Below are 20,278 nucleotides of genomic sequence, written 5' to 3' on the forward strand. Positions count from 1 at the left end.
AAATAAAAATTTCCGGAATGTTTACCATGGTCCTTAATACCATCCGGGAGTCCAATTGGGTTGGTGGAACCATCCAATTTGACTTTAAACGACCTATTTACCGGTTTATAACTTGCAACGATTTCATAAACTCAAGCCTATCACAAATATTTATGACAACAAATAATGATCATATATAGTTCCAAACAGAATTTTATGACCCCGATAAATATCCCCTAAAATTTCAAGACTTTTCGACAACAGGCCCCGAAACTTCCAAAATATCTAAAAATGCGTGGATATTAGCCTTCAATTTTAGAAATTTTTGACTTTTTTCGCAAGAAAATAAAAAATTGCCGAAATGTTTACCAAGGTCCCTAATACCCTCCTGTAGCCCAATTGGCTAGGTGGAACCATCCAATTTGCCTTTAAATGGCCAATTTACTGGTTTAAAACCTGCACCGATTTCATTAACTCAAGCCTACCACGAACATTTATGACAACAAATAGTGATCATATATGGTTCCAAACGACATTATATGACCCCGATATGTATTCCCTAAAATCTCAATGCTTTTCGATACCGGCTCCCGAAACCGCCAAAATTTCTTACAACCGTGGATATTAGCCTTTAATTTTGGAATTTTTAGACTTTTTTTGCAAGGAAAAAATAATTTTCGAAATGTTTACCATGGTCCCTATTACCCTTCAGATGTCTAATTGGGTGGTTGGAACCATCCGATTTGCCTTTAAATGGCCTATGTACCGTTTATAACTTGCACCGATTTCATTAACTCAAGCATACAACGAACATTTATGACAACAAATAATGATCATATATGGTTCCTAACAGCATTAAATAGCCTCGAGATGTATCCCAAGAATTTCAAGACGTTTTGACACCGGGCCCCGAAGACTCCAAATTTTTCAAAAAGCGTGGATATTAGCATTCAATTTTGAAAATATTGATTTTTTTCACCTGGAAATAAAAATTGCCGAAATGTTTACCATGTTCCCTAATACCGTCCGGGAGTCCCATTTGGTGGGTGGAATGACAGGGTAAAGTCGTATCCCCTAATCAAAAATAAATACCTAAGTCCTCTAAGTAAAGTAGATAGGAAAGTAGGGTCGATCTCCACAGGGAAACAAGTCTTTTTAGTTCTAATTAATTATTATATTCTAAATTATCCAAGTAACCGATGTTTTTAGTGTGAGTTCTATACTATGAAGAATGAGTTTGAGGAGAAAAGAAACAATAATAAGAAGGCCTAAGGTCACAGGTTCACCAATAATTAATATTCCGAGATAGAACGAAGTAATTAATAATTAACAATGCATAGATAATATGATTAACGGGCTCTCGCAATTTATTAACCAACATAGATCTAACAGGCTCTCGCAATTTATTAGACCTAAGTTCCTATTAAAAATAGCCTTTAATATTAAATCAACATCTGGTCGATTCATCAATTCAATATTGCTAAACATTCACAATCAAATTACATCTGCTCGATTCATAATCTAATTGCAAAGAATTAAAACAATTCAATAGGAAATTATCATGCAATATCAACAATCAATAATAACAAACTATCCCTTCATATTAATTATGGATCCCCATAAACCCTAGAATTAAACTACTCACTAATCATCATAATTAAACCAATCAAATAAATAAATAAGAACATAATCAAGAAAATAATTAAAATAGCTTAAATTAAGAAGGGAAGAAATTGTACCAAAACAAATCTGGAATTAATGAAGGAATTAAGAACAAGAGTTAGAGAGAATTTAAGAGAGAGAAAAATACTAATTAGTGAGAGAAAGTCTAAGAGAAAAAAGGTAAGTAAATAATCCGTACAAAACGTATATATACTTCTCCTAAAACAAGAATTAACTAAACTTAATCAGACACTAGGAAAAACACGCGCCCGATCGGGCGAAGGGGCGCCCGATCGGGCCCGCCTTTTTTACCACGCCCAGTCTAATATGCCGCGCCCAATCTGGCCTACACTCACCCGATCGGGCGCGCCTTTCCTTGATAGCATTCATGCGCGCAGTCGCCCGATCGGGCGTATGCTTGCCCGATCGGGCCCGGTCTTCATCTTCAAGGCTTGGACTTCGATTGGGCTAGATTTCTCGGCCCAATCCATATTTCCTCTCGGGTCTCGAATACATGGTCCAATTGCCTCGTGATCCAAATAACCGAGCCCTTAATCACCGGCTCGATGGCTCTAGCCGGCATTGGGCTCCAAAAGTGGTCGTGTTCCTCCAATGCTCGTAGTCGCTTCATAAAAATCCCGGGAAAATGCTCCAAAAGTGCAATTCCCTGCAAAACTTAACCAAAACTACGAAAACACTAGAAAACACATATTAGTAATAAAAGTGGCCCGAAAGAGCCAAAAACACTACTAATAATGACCACGGGACGGGGGTAAAACACTATATAAAATAGACATATCAAACTCCCCCAAGCCAAACCTTTGCTTGTCCCTAAGCAAAGAGCTCATCAATGAACATATAAAACATACTTCACCCCAATAAACAAATCAAAAGCCAACAATTCAAGGTAAAATTAAATGAACATGCTTCAACATCAATCAATCTTATTCATCTAATCACCCTTCCTCCACAACAATTGTCAAGTAGAGCAAACCACAAGAGCATATAGAATTCAAGACTAGTGCTCACACACTCGACTCTCATTTATGTGGCGAGTAAAGAATGTACTCGATCGCTCTCCACCCAACCCCTTTAATGTGAACAATGCCCTCTCAACTCACACTCTCGTGTGTATAAAAACGTTGAACGCTCATCCTACTAGTCGACTTGAAATATGCCAAGTCATAACTTGCATTGAAAAGCAACACTTTCACATTTACATAACTTCTATGCACAAGGTCGGAAGGTCTTTTAAGCTTGTAATGTAAGGCTAGGGTAAAGGTAGGATAAATTTGGGATTATGTGAGAGAAAAGCTATGCATTAAGGGAGCCAAATCCTAATAAATCCATGATAAAAAATAATGATCATACACATCTCCAACATAACCAACTCCAACAGCAAACCACCAAATATATGCTCCAAACAATAAAAACAATCCCAACACTCACAATTTCACTCATAAAAATATGATAATGTAGAACAAGAGTGAATAACAAACTTTGAACTCATAACTTGAAATATTTAACTTGAAACTCAACCCTTTTTTTTTTCTTTCTTTTGATTAACCTTCACTTAGAACATTTAAACATCAAACATTTTCCTCTTTTTTTTTTCTTAGAAGTTCACTTTTTTTTTTTTTTTTTTTCAAATTTCTCACTTTTTTTTTCTTTGAACTTCCTTTTTTTTTCATCACACTTTTATTTTTCTTAAATATTTACAACTTTCAACCTCATAAAAACAAAAATATGATCAAAACAAATTACTTCTCAAAACCCACCCAAATTGTGCAAATAAAGTGCACACTACAAACTCCCTCACCTCACTCACTAATAGCTCCTCCAAGCCAAGATTGGGACTAGTAACCAATGGGGAAATTAAGGCTTGTAATGTGGCTATGAACAATAAAAGGGCACAAGCAACAACATGGGTGACAAGAAGGGAACAGATGTATCTAAATACTATGAAGGCTACCTAAAAGAATGAACGCCTTCGTCCTCCTCATGTGCATAATAAAAAGTCATGAAACACTACTCATAGTTGCAAATCAATACTCAAATTCATTGACATACCAGGAATTATGGAAATATCACACATTTCCTCACCAAATCAACTAGTCAAGCACTATATTCACAAGTAGTTGGGAAAAATTGACGCGAGTTTAGGAATCCAAACAATTAGACTTCAAATCATGACCAATAAATCCACAAAATTCATCATCAAATACCAAGAATCAAAACAAGTTTTCTCAAGTATGGGGCACAGTGAAGTATGATTTACAATTCATTGGAACGTATTTTTGAATTTTTTTTTCAATTTTTTGTATTTTTCATAAATAAGAAAAGCAATAAAAAAACTACACTAGGAAAGCAAATAAAAACTATACTAGAAAGCAAATAAAGAGAGAAAATGAAGAGAATTTCCAAGTGAAAGAACACCCCCCCAAGCCAAATCAAGCAATGCCCTCATTGACTTGGGAGAGTAGCCTACTCTTCGTCCTCATCCATCCTAGAGTACCCCCCACCGTGGCTAGAGCCGGCTCCTCCATGGCTAGAGCCACCACAACCATACCCCGAACCACCGGCATAGTAGTTAGGGTCTACATTCCCACCCATACCCCCATATCCGTGGACCGAAGAGTAGTCCACATAAGTACCATAAGCACCGGGGTGAGAATACCCTCCTTGGGGGTATTGGAACCAATCGGGAGTAAGGGAATCGGGAGGAGTAGCCCCCCAACGGGCATAATCATCATACATTGGGTAAAGGCCCCTCCCAAGGTTCCTCTTAATAAGACCAACCCGCCCATCTAGGGTGCTTAACCTAGAGTCTAGGTTTTGCATCATGCCCTCAACCCTCCCTTGCCCCGTCTCAATGCGGTCTAGTTGGCTCCTAAAAGCCGAAAAGTCATATGGGGCATTTGGGTCGACATTGTAATCGACCGAGGAAGTGGGCATGCCGTAGGTGAAAGGTGAGGGTGGTTGGTAGTGGGGTGAGTGGTGAATGGGGGATTGGTGAGGTTGTGGTGAGGGGTAAGGAGGTTGAACCTCACCTTGACCATCTAACTCGAAAGTGTAAGAGGGCTTCCCCCTCTCAAATTTGGTCAAGGCGGGGTTGGGTAAGGTAAAGGCTTGATCCCTCCTACCCGATTGTCGGTGGACAATCCACCAAGTATCACTCCCCACCGGTTGTACCCAATTCAAGCTCCCTAAATAGGGTAGGTCCATTAGGTTCGATCCCACAACTTTCCTATGGCCATCGGGGTTCCAACCTAAGTGTTTCCTAGCTATATGGGTCACTAACCCCCCAAAGTAAATAGGCGCTCTAGACCTACTAGCCTCGGCCGCGTTGGCCGCCCTTTGGAAATGATTGGCTATCCTATGGGGTATGTTTAATTTTTCAGCGTTAGGAATTATATAGGATGCCAATAGTTCCAATTCATCCCTCCGAACATTTTCCGGTTCATGCCTCCCAAAAATGGTGAGGCCGACAAATCTTTGCCAAAGTTTGGGGACGGGATGTTGAATCCACGTCCCTTTGGCATGTTGGAGGTTCACTAAATCCTCCCCGGTTAACCTCTTATAAACCACGGCGGTGTGGTCTTGAGAGGGTTCAATAGGCTTGTCCGATTTTAAGTCAAACAACTTCCCAAATTCTTTTAAAGTTAGTCGCACATTGTTGTTCAACAATCGAAATTGTACATGAGTGATAAGTGCATTCATTTTAATAACATTAAAACTTGAGATAAATTCCAATGTTAAATAATCATAAGTATCATGGCACATTTGAAACAAACCACTCATGCCTATGCCCTTAAACAATTTTTCTACGTATTTATCAAGACCTAGCCTAGCTAATGTAGGATGATGAATGAAACGGGTAGAAATTACCTGACGATCGATGAGGTTGATCATCCGAACCCGTTGATCCTCCGATGTGATTACAACCTCCTCCCATCCCGGAATTTGAAGGTCCGGGTTGATTGTTGGTTGTGGTGCACTAGAGCTCTCACCCCTTTGATTCCTTGAACGCTTGGAGGCCATTATCTTTGAAAATAGTAGAAAATTTGAGGATTCTCTCTCTTAGGGTTTGAGAAAAGTTGAGAGAAAATTGGGGAAAATTAGTGTAGAATGTGGAGGAGGATGAGGGGAGATGGAATATGTAAGAATTTTTTATTTTGGATGGAAGAATTGGAGAAGATCTTGGATTGAAGTGTAAGTTTAAGGTTTGAAAATGGAGGTTTTAGAGAGAGAAAGTGAATGAAGAAGATGAAATAAGGAGAAAATGAGGAAAGAAAGAAGAGAAAAGAAAATAAAGGGGGGACGGTCTGTAGGCGCGCCCGATCGGGCGAAAGAGCGAAATTCCAAGACTCAAGTTGCGCGCCCGATCGGGCGAGCTCCGCCCGATCGGGCGCGAACGCGAACGAATTTTCGCCCTTTTGCTCGCCCGATCGGGCGAGCTTCGCTTGACATATCTTTTTTCTTTTACTCGATTTTCCGACATAGATCTAACAGGCTCTCGCAATTTATTAGACCTAAGTTCCTATTAAAAATAGCCTTTAATATTAAATCAATATCTGGTCGATTCATCAAATCAATATTGCTAAACATTCACAGTCAAATTACATCTGCTCGATTCATAATCTAATTGCAAAGAATTAAAACAATTCAATAGGAAATTATCATGCAATATCAACAATCAATAATAACAAACTATCCCTTCATATTAATTATGGATCCCCATAAACCCTAGAATTAAACTACTCACTAATCATCATAATTAAACCAATCAAATAAATAAATAAGAACATAATCAAGAAAATAATTAAAATAGCTGAAATTAAGAAGGGAAGAAATTGTACCAAAACAAATCTGGAATTAATGAATGAATTAAGAACAAGAGTTAGAGAGAATTTAAGAGAGAGAAAAATACTAAGTAGTGAGAGAAAGTTTAAGAGAAAAAAAGGTAAGTAAATAATCCGTACAAAACGTATATATACTTCTCTTAAAACAAGAATTAACTAAACTTAATCAGACACTAGGAAAAACACGCGCCCGATCGGGCCCGCCTTTTTTACCACGCCCAGTCTAATATGCCGCGCCCGATCGGGCCTACACTCACCCGATCGGGCGCGCCTTTCCTTGATAGCATTCATGCGCGCAGCCGCCCGATCGGGCGTATGCTTGCCCGATCGGGCCCGGTCTTCATCTTCAAGGCTTGGACTTCGATTGGGCTAGATTTCTCGGCCCAATCCATATTTCCTCTCGGGTCTCGAATACATGGTCCAATTGCCTCGTGATCCAAATAACCGAGCCCTTAATCACCGGCTCGATGGCTCTAGCCGGCCTTGGGCTCCAAAAGTGGTCGTGTTCCTCCAATGCTCGTAGTCGCTTCATAAAAATCCCGGGAAAATGCTCCAAAGGTGCAATTCCCTGCAAAACTTAACCAAAACTACGAAAACACTAGAAAACACATATTAGTAATAAAAGTGGCCCGAAAGAGCCAAAAACACTACTAATAATGACCACGGGACGGGGGTAAAACACTATATAAAATAGACATATCATGGAACCATTTAACCTGACTTTATACGACCAATTTACTGGTTTACAACTTGTACCGATTTCATTAACTCAAGCCTACCACAGACGTTTATGACAACATATAATGATCATATGTGGTTCCAAACAACATCATATGACCCCGAGATGTATCCCATAAAATTTCAAGACTTTTCGACAACAGGCCCCGAAACCTCCAAAGTTTCTCAAAAAGCGTGGATATTAGGCTTTTATTTTGGAATTTTTTGACTTTTTTTGCCCGGAAATAAGAACTGCCTAAATGTTAACCAAGGTCCCTAATACCCTCCGGGGGTCCAATTGGGTTGGTGGAACCATCCAATTTACTTTTAAACGACCTATTTATCGCTTTATATAACTTGCATCGATTTCATTAACTCAGATCTACCACGAACATTTTATACAACAAATAATGATCATATATATTCTTCCAAACGGCATTAAACGACCCCGAGATGTATTCCCAAGAATTTCAAGACTTTTCGACACCGGGCCCCGAAGACTCAAAATTTCTCAAAAAGCGTGGATATTAGCCTTCAAATTTGAAAATTTTGACTTTATTTCGTCTAGAAATAAAATTTCCAAAATGTTTACCATGGTCCCTAATACTGTCCGGGAGTCCCATTGGGTGGGTGGAACAATCCAATTTGCTTTTAAACGACCTATTTATCGGTTTACAACTTGCAATGATTTCATTAACTCAAGCATACCACAAACATTTATGACAACATATAATGATCATATATGGTTCCAAACAACATTATATGACCCCGAGATGTGTCCCCAAAAATTTCAAGACTTTTCGACTATGGGCCTTGAAACCTAAAAAATTTCTCAAAAAAGCGTGGATATTAGTCTTCTTCAATTTTGGAATTTTTTGAATTTATTTTTCCAGGGAATAAAAATTGCTGAAATGTTTACCATGGTCCCTAATACCCTCCGAGAGTCCAATTGGGTTGGTGGAACCATCGAATTTGCCTTTAAACGGCCAATTTAATTACCGATCTACAACTTGCACAGATTTCATTAATTCAAGCCTACTACGAACATTTATGAGAACAGATAATTGATCATATATGGTTCCAAACAACATGACCCCGAGATGTATCCCCTAAAATATTAATACTTTTATACACCGGGCCCCGAAACCTCCAAAATTTCTCAAAAATCCTGGATATTAGCCTTTAATTTTGATATTTTTTGACTTTTTTTCGTCCGAAAATAAAAATTGTCGAAATGTTTACCATAGTCCCTAATAACCTCCGGGAGTCCAATTGGGTTGGTGGAACCATCCAATTTTCCTTTAAACAACCAATTTAATTATCGGTTTACAACTTGCACAGATTTCATTAACTCAAGCCTACTACTAACATTTATGACAACTTATAATGATCATATATGGTTCCATACGGCATTATATGACCCCGAGATGTATCCCCTAAAATATTAATACTTTTCTAAACCGGGCCTCGAAACCTCCAAAATTTCTTTAAAAGCGTGGATATTAGCCTTTAATTTTGAAATTTTTTGATTTTTTTTGCCCGGAAATAAAAATTGTCGAAATGTTTACCATGGTCACTAATATCCTCCGGGAGTCCAATTGGGTGGGTGAAACCATCCAATTTGCCTTTAAACGACCAATTTACCAGTTTACAACTTACACCGATTTCATTAATTCAAGCCTATTACGAACATTTATGACAACAAATAATGATCATATATGGTTCCAAACGACATTATATGACCCCAAGATGTATCCTATAGAATTTCAAGACTTTTCGACACCGGGCTCCGAAACCTCCAAAATTTCTCAAAAAGCATGGATATTAGCCTTCATTTTTGGAATTTTTCGATTTTTTTTCGCCCGGAAATAAAAATTGTCGAAATATTTATCATGGTCCCTAATACCCTCCGGGAGTCCAATTGGGTGTGTGGAACCATTCAATTTGCTTTTAAACGGTCAATTTATTGGTTTAAAACTTGCATCGATTTACCGGTTTACATCGACCAATTTAATTAACTTGCACCAAACCCGACTTGAACCGAAATTGACCCAAACTCGTTTTAACCCGTCAAAACCCGAATTTTATCCGACTTGTTACTAACCTGATCGACCTGAATTCAACCCGACCCATTCCTAAGCCGACTCGAATTTAACCCAACCTATTACAAACCCGACCCGAAATCAACCCGACTTGTTATTGACCTGACCCAAATTCAACCTGACTTATTATTGACCCGATCCGAATTTTATCATACCTATTACTTACCCAACCCAAAAATTCAACCCGATATGTTACTAGCCCAATTCGAAATTAACACGACTTGTTATTGACCCGATCTAAATTCAACCTAAATTGTTCCTGACCCGATTTAAAATCACCTTAAATGCAATTTAGATCAACTTATAATTGTACTGTTGATCAAAGAATTTTGTTTTGGGAGACCAAATTGGTCCAGGCCAGCAAAAGAAAGGAGCATCATCCTCAAATTTAATAGTTAAATATAGTATACATTTGTTGTATGGTCAAAGGAGATAATTATATTTCTAAATTATAGACTATAGTTCCCTAGTATATTTCCATATATATTATAGTCAAAGGAAATAATTAGCTTGATAAAAATAATAATTATCTATTTATAGGTAGTTGAACCCGAATATGACCTGACTTAGAAATGACCCGACCTGATTGTAACCTGCAAATTATTGACTTGAACATAACCCGACTTGAATCCGAGAATGACCCGTCTTGGAAATGACCCAACCTGATTATAATCTGCAAATTATTGACTTGAATCGAACCTGACTTGAACCTGAGAATGTCCCAACTTGAAAATGACCCGGCCTGATTATAATCCGCAAATTATTGACTTGAATCGAACCCGACTTAAACCCAAGAATGACCCGACCTGATTCTAACCCGCAAATTATTGACTTGAACCGAACCCGAGAATTACCCTAATCCGTTTTAACTTGTGAAAACCCGAATTAAACCCGACCTATTGTTTACCCGATCCGAATGTAACCCGACCTGTTATTAACCCGACCTAAACCCGACCCAAACTCGATAAGAAGGATGACCCGACTCAAGCATGACCCAACCCAAATCCGACCCGCATAAGTTATTGAATTAATCTGAATTGACCCAACTCGAGTGACCCGACCCACTCTTACCCGACCCGTTTACCCGAATTAACATCTCTATCCCTAAGCACAAATCAATGAACCACACATATTCCATCATATCGCCAAAGTGTTCTTAAAGGGCATAGATGAAGAAAAATCCCATATTCCGATCTTACCTATCAACTAAAGGACTGAAGAATTAATTCTAAGATTATGTTTGGTATAAAACGTGTTTTAAAATGGTGAAATTGTAACCAATTTATCGTTTCATTGCTTATCGTTTTTTTTTGTTTGTTTGTTTGTTTTTTTATTTTTTTATTTTTATTATTAATTTATTTATTTATACTATTTTTTTTTTGGCAGCTGTGTTATCGTTTGTTATGATCAAGGAGTGGCAACACACTTAATTTTCTAAGGTTAACCATACATTCTTTTTTTTGGTATTCATCCCAAGCTTATAAAATCAAAAACATTTCACTTCTGGATTCCCATTCACCAATAATTTGAAACGAGGGATTTCCTTAAGTATACTATATATGTTAGTCTAGTTCATCATGGGCCACAAGTATGTTGATCAATATCTTACAGACGTTCAAACCAAATGGAGAGATTTATTTATTTATTTATTTATTTTTTGTAAGATGGTTATTATAGAAAGGTTGATATGATAATTTATCTAAATATAAAAAAAAAAAAAAAAAAAATACATGGGAACAAAGTTGAGTGACATTCATTGTCATGCATTAGAAAACATGGCAACGAGTGATTAGACCAAATTAAAAAAAAAAAAAAAATGAAAAATAAACATCAAAAACTAACATTTGATAGGCGAGTTAGCTTTTTACATCAAGTTTGTGGAGAGAAATAGTCCGCTTATACAATAATACGCATAGAAATCATAATCTTCATCTCAGCTTACTAGTGGCACGTAGCCAATTAGTAGTTTACTATGCTATTTTGTCACCTATGTGACATTTAACGGTGGACAATTCATGTTTTTATCTTTTTTTACATGGACCGTCATAAAATATAATATTCCATACTATAACTTTAGTATATACTCTTCTAAAGTATAACATTATTTTAGCATATCACATGATAGATTATAATAATAACATTACAAAGCTAGGTTATATAAAAAAAATGTATGCTAATGTTAAAATTGTTAAGAAATCAATTGGATGACCATAATTTATCTTCAGAAATCACCCATTGAAAGCTTTTTCTCCACTTCAATTAAACGCACTAATAAATAAAAAAAGAAGTGTCAAATTAGGTTAACCCTATTATTTCTTGTTCAAGCAAACTTTTCATATGTAATGACGTACGAAAAGTCAACCCAACTATAATGCAGTATTATTCTTAGTAATATTAGGTCATTCTATTCGAACTTTCCTTTGCACGTTTAGTTTCATGCAACAATTTATGCTTTATTCTGGCACCCCCCATTAAAAAGAAGCTTTAGTCTATAAATTCTAATTTTTAGGAATGAAGTTGCTTGTTTCTGTCCAAAATTGTTTGATCATTTACAATATTTTTTTATATACAAAGTTCCACACTTTTGGATCCAAATGTGTACTTCAAAAAAGTAAGCTTTGTGCCATTTTGGAAGAAAATGCAGTAGAATGTCTGAGAGAAACACTAGTGAATTAAATTTTTTTTTGTGGATCTAATTTGTACAACTTTTTTTAATAATTAAATTGAATATAATGAAAAAATTACGATTTTAAATTAAACCCAAGTACGAGAATGCATGAATTAGAACCGGATCTTCAATTATGTACAGAAGAATGAACATGATCCTTGATTTATAAAAAGAATATAGAGAAATGCATGAATTGGAACTGGAGAAATGGAGAATGAATTGAGGGAAATCTAATCCCCAATATAGGTCATGAAATAGAAACACTTAAAAATATATTTGATGCAAAATACTCCAAATTGGATGATTCTTGAAAGTACATAAAATATGTATACACCCAACTGTACTTGTACATGATTTTAAACGTAATTTAGAAAGTAGAAGTAATTTATTTCAGTTTTCTGTATTGAAGAATCCACAGTTGTTAATTCACATATACTAGCTGTATACCACAGCCAAACTTCAGCCTTTTCGTGCATAATATGCATGCAATGAATGAATAACTAAACATTCACATGCACCTTTATTAACTTGATCACAATACTTGGGTATGCAAATTGATAATCAATTATTGAAGTACCTCCTTTATTTTTTAAAAATATCCGTATTTTTTCTAAGAATTACGTTGAAATACATACCATGATTATTATTATCCTTGATCCTCATTTCTGCTTGTCTGCTTTGTTCCAAACCACAGTATCGACCGACCACAACGAATAAAATTGTCTTTGTTTTGAATTGAAGCATGAATAAGAAAAGTCTTTAGTGAGATCATAATAGTTTGAACTTCTAACGATAAATAAAGAGCAGTGAAAACATATTCATTACATGCTAAGTCTTTTCTTGGCCTAAATAATATCATCAAGGGCGCTCACAAGTTTGTTTTCCAGAATAAATTTACAGTTTAGACTATTACTCCTTATTTCCGGACTTGCTAGAACATCTAAAACAGTATACAATGTGACCTATTATGTAGAGGCAGAGATCAAAGCACATTATCACAAAAAAAAAAAAAAAAAAAAAAAAAAAAAAAACCAATTTGTGTGCCAAGCTGAGACAGTTACTTTCAAATTAAACATTTGAGTAACATACAGAAAGTTGCAGTAGTACGTGCAAGAATTCGTACAAAATATTTACACAGGCTGCAGACAGAGATACGTGGGAGGCAGCACTATAAATCTGCTATATTAAATTGGAGCAAATAAAATAAAAAGTTTATGTGAATAGGTTGGATTTATATAAATTACTTGAAGTTGATGTTTTGTTGCATGAGGTCACTAAAAACACATACACAACAATTACAACTCATAAGCTAGTGGTTCATCCATATACTCTGTACGTATACTACGTATATTTTACTATATTGTTTGTATAATACCTCGTATCTTTACAGTAACTTGTAACGCGGCTTCAAGATAAGTACCTACTCCCTCCGTCTCTAAATTAGAAGCCTATTTCTCTTTATTATGTGAGTATTAAATGTTAGATTTAGGTCTAATAAAGGGACGGAGAGAGTATTTTATATTAGCATCCGAAATAAGCTAGAAAGAGTTGGATAGAGACCATAGCTTGTGAGTATAAATTATTTTGATTAATTTTTCTGTTATATTATCTTATATCTTCCTAGAGTACGACGTGTTATGAGCTTGTATTGCAAGTAAAAAAAAAAATGGAAGAAGTATTAATTACGGAGTACATAAATAACATGACAAGAAATGTATAATCAGGCATAAACAATTCCAATTTAGAAGGATTATCAATGATAAGGTGGTGTCAATTCCCATGATGTCAACATGATCATCCGTCAGACTCCAATATTCATCTCCACTTATCATAAAGGACAATTTCAAGGACCTAAAATTTGTATTTCTTTGGATAATAGAAATGATAGTGGAATATGAGTTAAAAACACTTGAATTAATTTAGGTCATGCTTCCTCTTAATATAAAAGGAAGTAAGACTATCTCCAAACTCATAGCAACTCACTCACATTATCATTACATTTTGCCAAAAAGAGTTGAGAGCTCTTTACTAAACCTGCTCTTAATCGTACGACAGAACGTACTTATATGATAAGTAGTAGACAAGCTAACACAAGGCCTACGAAATTTCGTAAACTACTTGAATCAAAGTTGTGTATACTTACTTGTTAGCTACAATAATGGTGTCTGGTGGAAGGTTGGAATGGAAGATGAACGTGTCTAATGGGACGACGAAGGTTCTAGAGCCGGAAAGAGGGATAGCAGCAAGAATATTGCAGAAGTTACATAGTATGATTGTTATGAAGACATGGAAGTTTTTGGTGAATTCATGGAATATAGGTGTTACTGATCCTAAGAAGTTTGTTCATTGTCTGAAAGTGGGACTTGCACTTTCTGTTGTGTCTCTTCTGTATTATATGAGGCCTTTATATGATGGTGTTGGTAAAAATGCAATGTGGGCCATTATGACTGTGGTTGTGGTTTGTGAATATACTGTAGGTAAGTTTTCAGGCCCAAATTAATTCCCTCTAATTTTACAAGTATTTCATATACGCGTATGTATATTGTATGTGTTGATGTGTATATGTATTATGTACTAAGCTACGATTACTAACCTGAATTTCATGAATGTGTAAATGACAGGATCAACTATATACAAAAGCGTCAACAGAACTGTTGCTACTGTTGTTGCAGGATCATTAGGAGTTGGGATCCATTGGATTGCAAATCAATGTGATAAACAATATCAGCCTATTTTCCTTGGAGCTTCTGTGTTTATTTTTGGTAAGCTGATTATTTCAATATTAGTATATTAAGCTACTTCATTACAACTTCAATACTTGTGAAAATCATATGAATTTTAATGTATTTTTGTAGTACAATCGATTATACCATGTGCATGATTGTACCATGCATGTAATACAATTGCACCACCGGGTGTATAATAGAAATTGGTGGTTGCTTAGTGTAGTTAAATAAGTCAATACTCGATCTCAATAGAAATCCTATTTTGCGACGTTCAGATTGTCACAAGTTTGAATCCTGTCATATTCATGTGATCCTTAAGAGTGGAGTTGTAGTCACTAGGGTCCTTAGCTAAAATGACTAAACCCAACACCGGTTGTATAAAATTTAGAAGTACTATTATTGATACTGCTGTAAACAAGGTCTATTAAAAGTTTTAACTGCACTCAACTCTAACCTTAATTAGGCTAGACTAGTAGTAAGAAGACAGGATTTAAATCAGTAAGATGTAATTTGTATAAATTATTTATTGAGAAGTGGAAGATAATAAAATTTAGACTTAACTTGTATTTATGATGAGCCTTGCTTCATGTATGCAGCTTCAACTGCCACCTTTACTCGTTTCATTCCCACGGTGAAGGCTCGATTTGATTATGGTGCCATGATATTCATCCTCACCTTCAGCCTAGTCTCAATCTCAGGCTATCGCGTGGAAGATTTGATCATGATGGCTCACCAAAGGGTAAGCACAATTGCAATTGGAGTCTCCCTCTGCATCCTCATAAGTATGCTGCTATGGCCTGTTTGGGCAGGCGATCAGCTTCACAATCAAACTATTAGCAACCTCGAAAAACTTGCCAATTCCTTAGAAGGTAATACACCACACACAAAATGATTAATGCTTTAAAGTAAATGTCAAAATTCACTTATAACTATAACTAAGCCATATGTCTAACATAATATTCACACACAGGTTATATAGCCGAGTACTTCAGCAATAATGAAGAAACTGCAAAGATCCCTAAGGATGATGAGACCAAAAAGCTGCAGGGATACAAGTGTGTGCTGAACTCAAAGGCATCTGAGGATTCTATGGTAAGCAAATGACAGAATTTAAACATCCATATATATGTGGCTACTTACTTGCCTAGCAATCACAGTCACAGGACAACCCAAAATCGAAGATGTTAACTTAAAACTAACTAGTCATGATCCTGAATCAGGTGAATTTTGCAATATGGGAGCCAGCACATGGACGTTTCTACTTTGGTTATCCATGGAAGCAGTACCAAAAAATTGGTGCAGCAGCACGCAGCTGTGCTTATTGCATTGATAATCTAAACAGTTGCATCGATTCTGAAATGCAGGTAAACTATTGCGCAGTGGCGGATCCACTATGGATTTTTGCTGCATAAGCACAAACATATGCACAGATAAAAATGAAAAAAAAAAAATTTAAATTTTGCACTACGCTTTCAAATCATACAGAAAACAGAACTTTGTCACGGTAAATAAAACTTGCTTTGTGATGAATACAGGCACCTGAGTTGTTGAAGCAATATATCACAGAGAGATGCACAAAGTTAAGCCTGTTCTGTTCAGAGGTGCTGAAAGATTTAGCCACAACAATCAAGACAAGGAAAAGATCATCCAGTATCGATTTCTTAGTTGACAGAATGATCTTTGGAGTAGAGGAATTCCAAAATGATCTTAAATCCCTCCCTTGTGATGTTCTTTCATTGACAACAGCTGAAAACTCTACTGACAATAATGGTGAGAAGTTAGAGACCCCAAACCAAGCAACTATGTTGGAGGTGTTGCCATTAGGTATGCTAGTGACTTTGCTGATCGAAATTGTAGCCAGAATTGAAGAAGTTGTCAAAGAAGTTGATAATTTAGCAAACATGGCAGAATTCAAGATCCAGAAAGAAAAGAAATTACAAGAGATTCCGAATCAGAATAAGCAAACAAATACCCAAGGCCAAGAAATAATGAAGGCCATTGAAGAGGTCTAAACTTTTGACAGTCATTGACCAAGAACATTTGATTTGCTTACTTCATGTACAGATCATCTGGTCGTAATATACTGTGTTCAGTGCCACCAGACATTCCCGATCTATAATTTCGACATCATGTATGTCTGAAATCTTCAACATGCTACCAATCATCTGCCAGAATACATATAGATATAGATCATTCTAGAGCTTTTCTTGTTTGCATGCATGCAGCTCATGGTTTGAACTGAATATCACATAATAAGGTTACCTTCCAAGATATTTAGGCTGAGAAAATCCCTAATTCATGGTTATGTGTATAATTTCTCAAACACGAAAATACTGTATCTCCTAACAATTATCTACCATCATCCATACCTGAAAAATCTACAAATAATTATTTCACACTTGAGCATAAACTTCCATGATTTCATTGATTTGGAATTCACAGAAGTTACAACTTACAAGGCTTCAAACAGACGATAAATATCAACGTGACAAAAAATAGAATTATTCATGACAGACACCCATATGACACTTGTGAATTCTAATGAGAAGATATATGTACTTGGCTCAACGCTTGACTTAGATAAGTCATGTATGTCACAGAGTAATCAGTGCAGTTGAAGATCCTTCATCAGGAATTTCTTCTTCCTCGGCCTCATTCCAACCGAGGTTAACAGCAAGGTCCTCTACCGCTACCTTAATCACATCAGTACGGACCCCAATATCTGTAGCATAACGGCTCATACAGTACATCCCGGCTGTCACAGTAGCTACACCCACAGGACTTGGCATCAACAACTTGAGAGGAGAAGAAAGTAGAGCAGCCAGTGGGGCCCCAATGACAGAAGAAGCTTGACCACTTCTTCCAACCCCTACTTTATCAATTAACAATAGACCAGTTTTACAGTATAATGCAAAGTCCTCACAGTTGTTCTCGAACACATTATAGTTCCCAAACCCATTTTGAAGAAGATACATTGCCCGGTGGATGACATATTCAGGTGGATCAGGTTGGGCAGTGGTGCATGTCCCACCCCTTACTTTGGCAATAAAGGCAGACGGGGTTACTCCATATTCAAATAAGTAGGGTGATCCATTGCCAAGAAAACAGTCTAAACAGGTGAGGACAACTCCACTTTTTGGTTGCCTGAATCCACAATCAGGGAAAGTAGGACATGAAGTCTCCTTCACAAGATCAGAATCGTCAGAAGCCTCTGCATTCTGATTTCGATCACGGTCAGGAGTAAAATGAACAACTTTGCTTCCACCGACAAATATGCCTTCAACAACAGATAACAAATTCTAGTCAGAGCATTGTGCGCTGTTTCAATTTAAACAGGTGGGGAAGGGCTGGGGGCCAGTCAATGTTTAGCCACTTAATAGAGTTATCAACTTAATTCAGAGCATAGGAACAGTAAAGGTACGCATGTTTTAAATATCATAAAAAACTGGCATGGAAAACTTAAAGCATGCCATTTAGTCCACAACAGTGAAGTGTATTCTCAAAACCATGTCCAACAGAGTTAGTTGCATGCCAACTTCATGCAGGGGGTGACTGGAATCTCATGTATATATCCACCTTGAAGAACAGGAGGAATTAGAGAACAAAGAGAGTTTTAGATGGCTTCTCATAAAAATATACTTAATTTTTATTATTTTTGAAAAAAAAAACACTATCCCCAAGGAAAAAACAGGTTATCTATCCATATGAACAGATAATTATCAAAATCAGATCATTACAATTGCATTTTGAGACTAATCTCACATTAACGCACAATCGATAGTGACCAGGTGAGAGACAGGTGTTCAGTCATGCCACCTACATACATATATCCTATGGGGCAATAATGCTAATAGAATAAACCAACAGTCTAAAGTTGATTATGTGATAATGTCATAATAAAAACGATTTAATCACACAATCTTTTGGTAATGCACTACTGATTTCCTGCATTTCATACCAGGAACATATCAGGATAATCTCTACTCAACCAAGGAGTGAGTCATGTCTGATTCAGCTTCTGCATTGTCCCAAAACTCCAACAATCGAGTCAAGCATGACAAGCACACTATCCTTCTATTGTCCTCATTAGACATTATCATTAACATAACAACAAGAATGTTTCGCGGTGTCCTACATGGCCCCAAGCCTGAAAAGATAGAATGCGTTTCCACAATAATTTTGATTTATATTAATTTATCCAATACAATTAGCTTTCCAACTAGCTTCAACTTTCAAAATACTAATAAACAACCCCCAAATCACAATCTCTAAATCAACAGGCCACTAAACCCACTCACAATTTCCTAGCTTGATCAATCTCCACTTTCGGTTTTTCACCTCCAAAATCTTCTATACAACAATAATCATACTTGAGATGGGCAATACATCCCCTAACACAATCTCTCAGCCATGAATGAAAAGGATTGTATTCTAGTTTGGAGAACATGCAACAAACAGTTACCTGATTCTTTTCTTCCAAAAAATTGCATACCTCCATGAAAGAATCAAACTTTCTTACAAGTAAGGCAAATTGGTTAAACCCCATTTCAAAATCAAACTATAGCAATCAACATACAAAATTCTCCCAAATCAGATTGCAAATAATTCTAATTCCACCAGCCTTAATAAACAAAAAAAATAGAAAAATGCAAAAATAAAAGGCGGATAATCCAAAACATTGTATTAACCCAAACTTATTACTATTATTAAACAATAAATTAACCAAAATATAACCTTGAAATTAGTATGAAAATAGAATCAAAAAAGTAAGAGAAGAGTACCATGGTGAGAGTAAGTGAAGACAGCTCTCCAAGTGTAAATGTGATCCCCTGATTTGATCTCTTCCCTCTCCACCTTGTGACTCAGCAACCCCATTTTCTCTCTCCTCTCTTTCTCTCTCTACTTCTTCTGCTAACCCTCAATTCCCTAAGTCAATGGAATTTCGTCAAAAATTAGAAGAATGGATTATTATAAAAATGTGGGTGTTGATAATCTCCAATGAAAACCGAATTAGTTAAGCAAACACCCACCAACTACAAATCAAATCATTTGTCGTTCATAATTTTAATTTTTTATTAAAATGTGAGTAGGTCTTAATCAGAAAAACCCAGCAAAAGAAGCGGAAAATGAAATGGTGGGATGATAATGATGATGATGGGTGATTTGCCTTTTGGTCTAGCCTTTGAGATTTTGACCTGTTTAATGTTGGGTTGGATTTTAGCTTTTATGCCATTTGATGTAATCAATGGATGTGTTTCTTCGTTTTAGGGCATGATTACTCTGATGATTCTATAAGTGAAACGCAAGCAATTAGATTCCCATTTACAATGCAGCTTTTGTACCATTTAGATTAGATTATTTGGCATCCTAAGCCAAAATGCGCCAGTGCATCATAAACAACACACGCAAACATTTTAAGGTTGTTGGTTCACCATCCGGATCCGACTCGGATAGCACACCTGACTTATGGTGGGAGAGGCTTGAACCCCACACCTCCCTTAAGCGACATAAAGTTACTTACCACTTGAGCCAACGCACTTCAAATAAGAGAATCCAAATCGG

The 20,278-nt window shown here is 36.5% G+C and overlaps 2 protein-coding genes across 2 annotated transcripts; one reads left to right on the top strand and one right to left on the bottom strand.

The window, feature by feature from the left end:
* Nucleotides 1-13,953: 13,953 nt before the first annotated feature.
* Nucleotides 13,954-16,872, top strand: LOC110714157 (aluminum-activated malate transporter 10-like). Its single transcript, XM_021892629.1, has 6 exons — nucleotides 13,954-14,467; nucleotides 14,612-14,752; nucleotides 15,313-15,585; nucleotides 15,687-15,808; nucleotides 15,937-16,080; nucleotides 16,252-16,872. The coding sequence occupies exons 1-6, from the start codon at nucleotides 14,149-14,151 to the stop codon at nucleotides 16,726-16,728; spliced, it is 1,476 nt and encodes a 491-aa protein (XP_021748321.1). The 5' UTR covers nucleotides 13,954-14,148; the 3' UTR covers nucleotides 16,729-16,872.
* Nucleotides 16,873-17,115: 243 nt separating this feature from the next.
* Nucleotides 17,116-19,999, bottom strand: LOC110714158. The gene is made up of 2 exons (XM_021892630.1): nucleotides 19,498-19,999; nucleotides 17,116-17,993 (listed from the first exon to the last, which is right to left on the bottom strand). Exons 1-2 carry the CDS (start codon nucleotides 19,589-19,591, stop codon nucleotides 17,311-17,313), a joined length of 777 nt encoding a protein of 258 aa, XP_021748322.1. The 5' UTR covers nucleotides 19,592-19,999; the 3' UTR covers nucleotides 17,116-17,310.
* Between the last annotated feature and the right edge of the window lie 279 nt (nucleotides 20,000-20,278).

Source organism: Chenopodium quinoa, unplaced genomic scaffold, assembly GCF_001683475.1.
Source record: "Chenopodium quinoa cultivar QQ74 unplaced genomic scaffold, ASM168347v1, whole genome shotgun sequence".
Taxonomy (NCBI): Eukaryota; Viridiplantae; Streptophyta; class Magnoliopsida; order Caryophyllales; family Amaranthaceae; genus Chenopodium; species Chenopodium quinoa.

What these genes read in the sequence shown, in the direction of transcription:
- LOC110714157 (XM_021892629.1), top strand. Translation starts at nt 14,149, where the DNA reads ATGGTGTCTGGTGGAAGGTTGGAATGGAAGATGAACGTGTCTAATGGG. An exon ending in GGTTTGTGAATATACTGTAG is followed by an intron (nt 14,468 to 14,611) that starts GTAAGTTTTCAG and finishes TGTAAATGACAG; the next exon opens with GATCAACTATATACAAAAGC. An exon ending in AGGCATCTGAGGATTCTATG is followed by an intron (nt 15,809 to 15,936) that starts GTAAGCAAATGA and finishes ATCCTGAATCAG; the next exon opens with GTGAATTTTGCAATATGGGA.
- LOC110714158 (XM_021892630.1), bottom strand. Translation starts at nt 19,591, where the DNA reads ATGGGGTTGCTGAGTCACAAGGTGGAGAGGGAAGAGATCAAATCAGGG. An exon ending in CTTCACTTACTCTCACCATG is followed by an intron (nt 17,994 to 19,497) that starts GTACTCTTCTCT and finishes CTGTTGTTGAAG; the next exon opens with GCATATTTGTCGGTGGAAGC.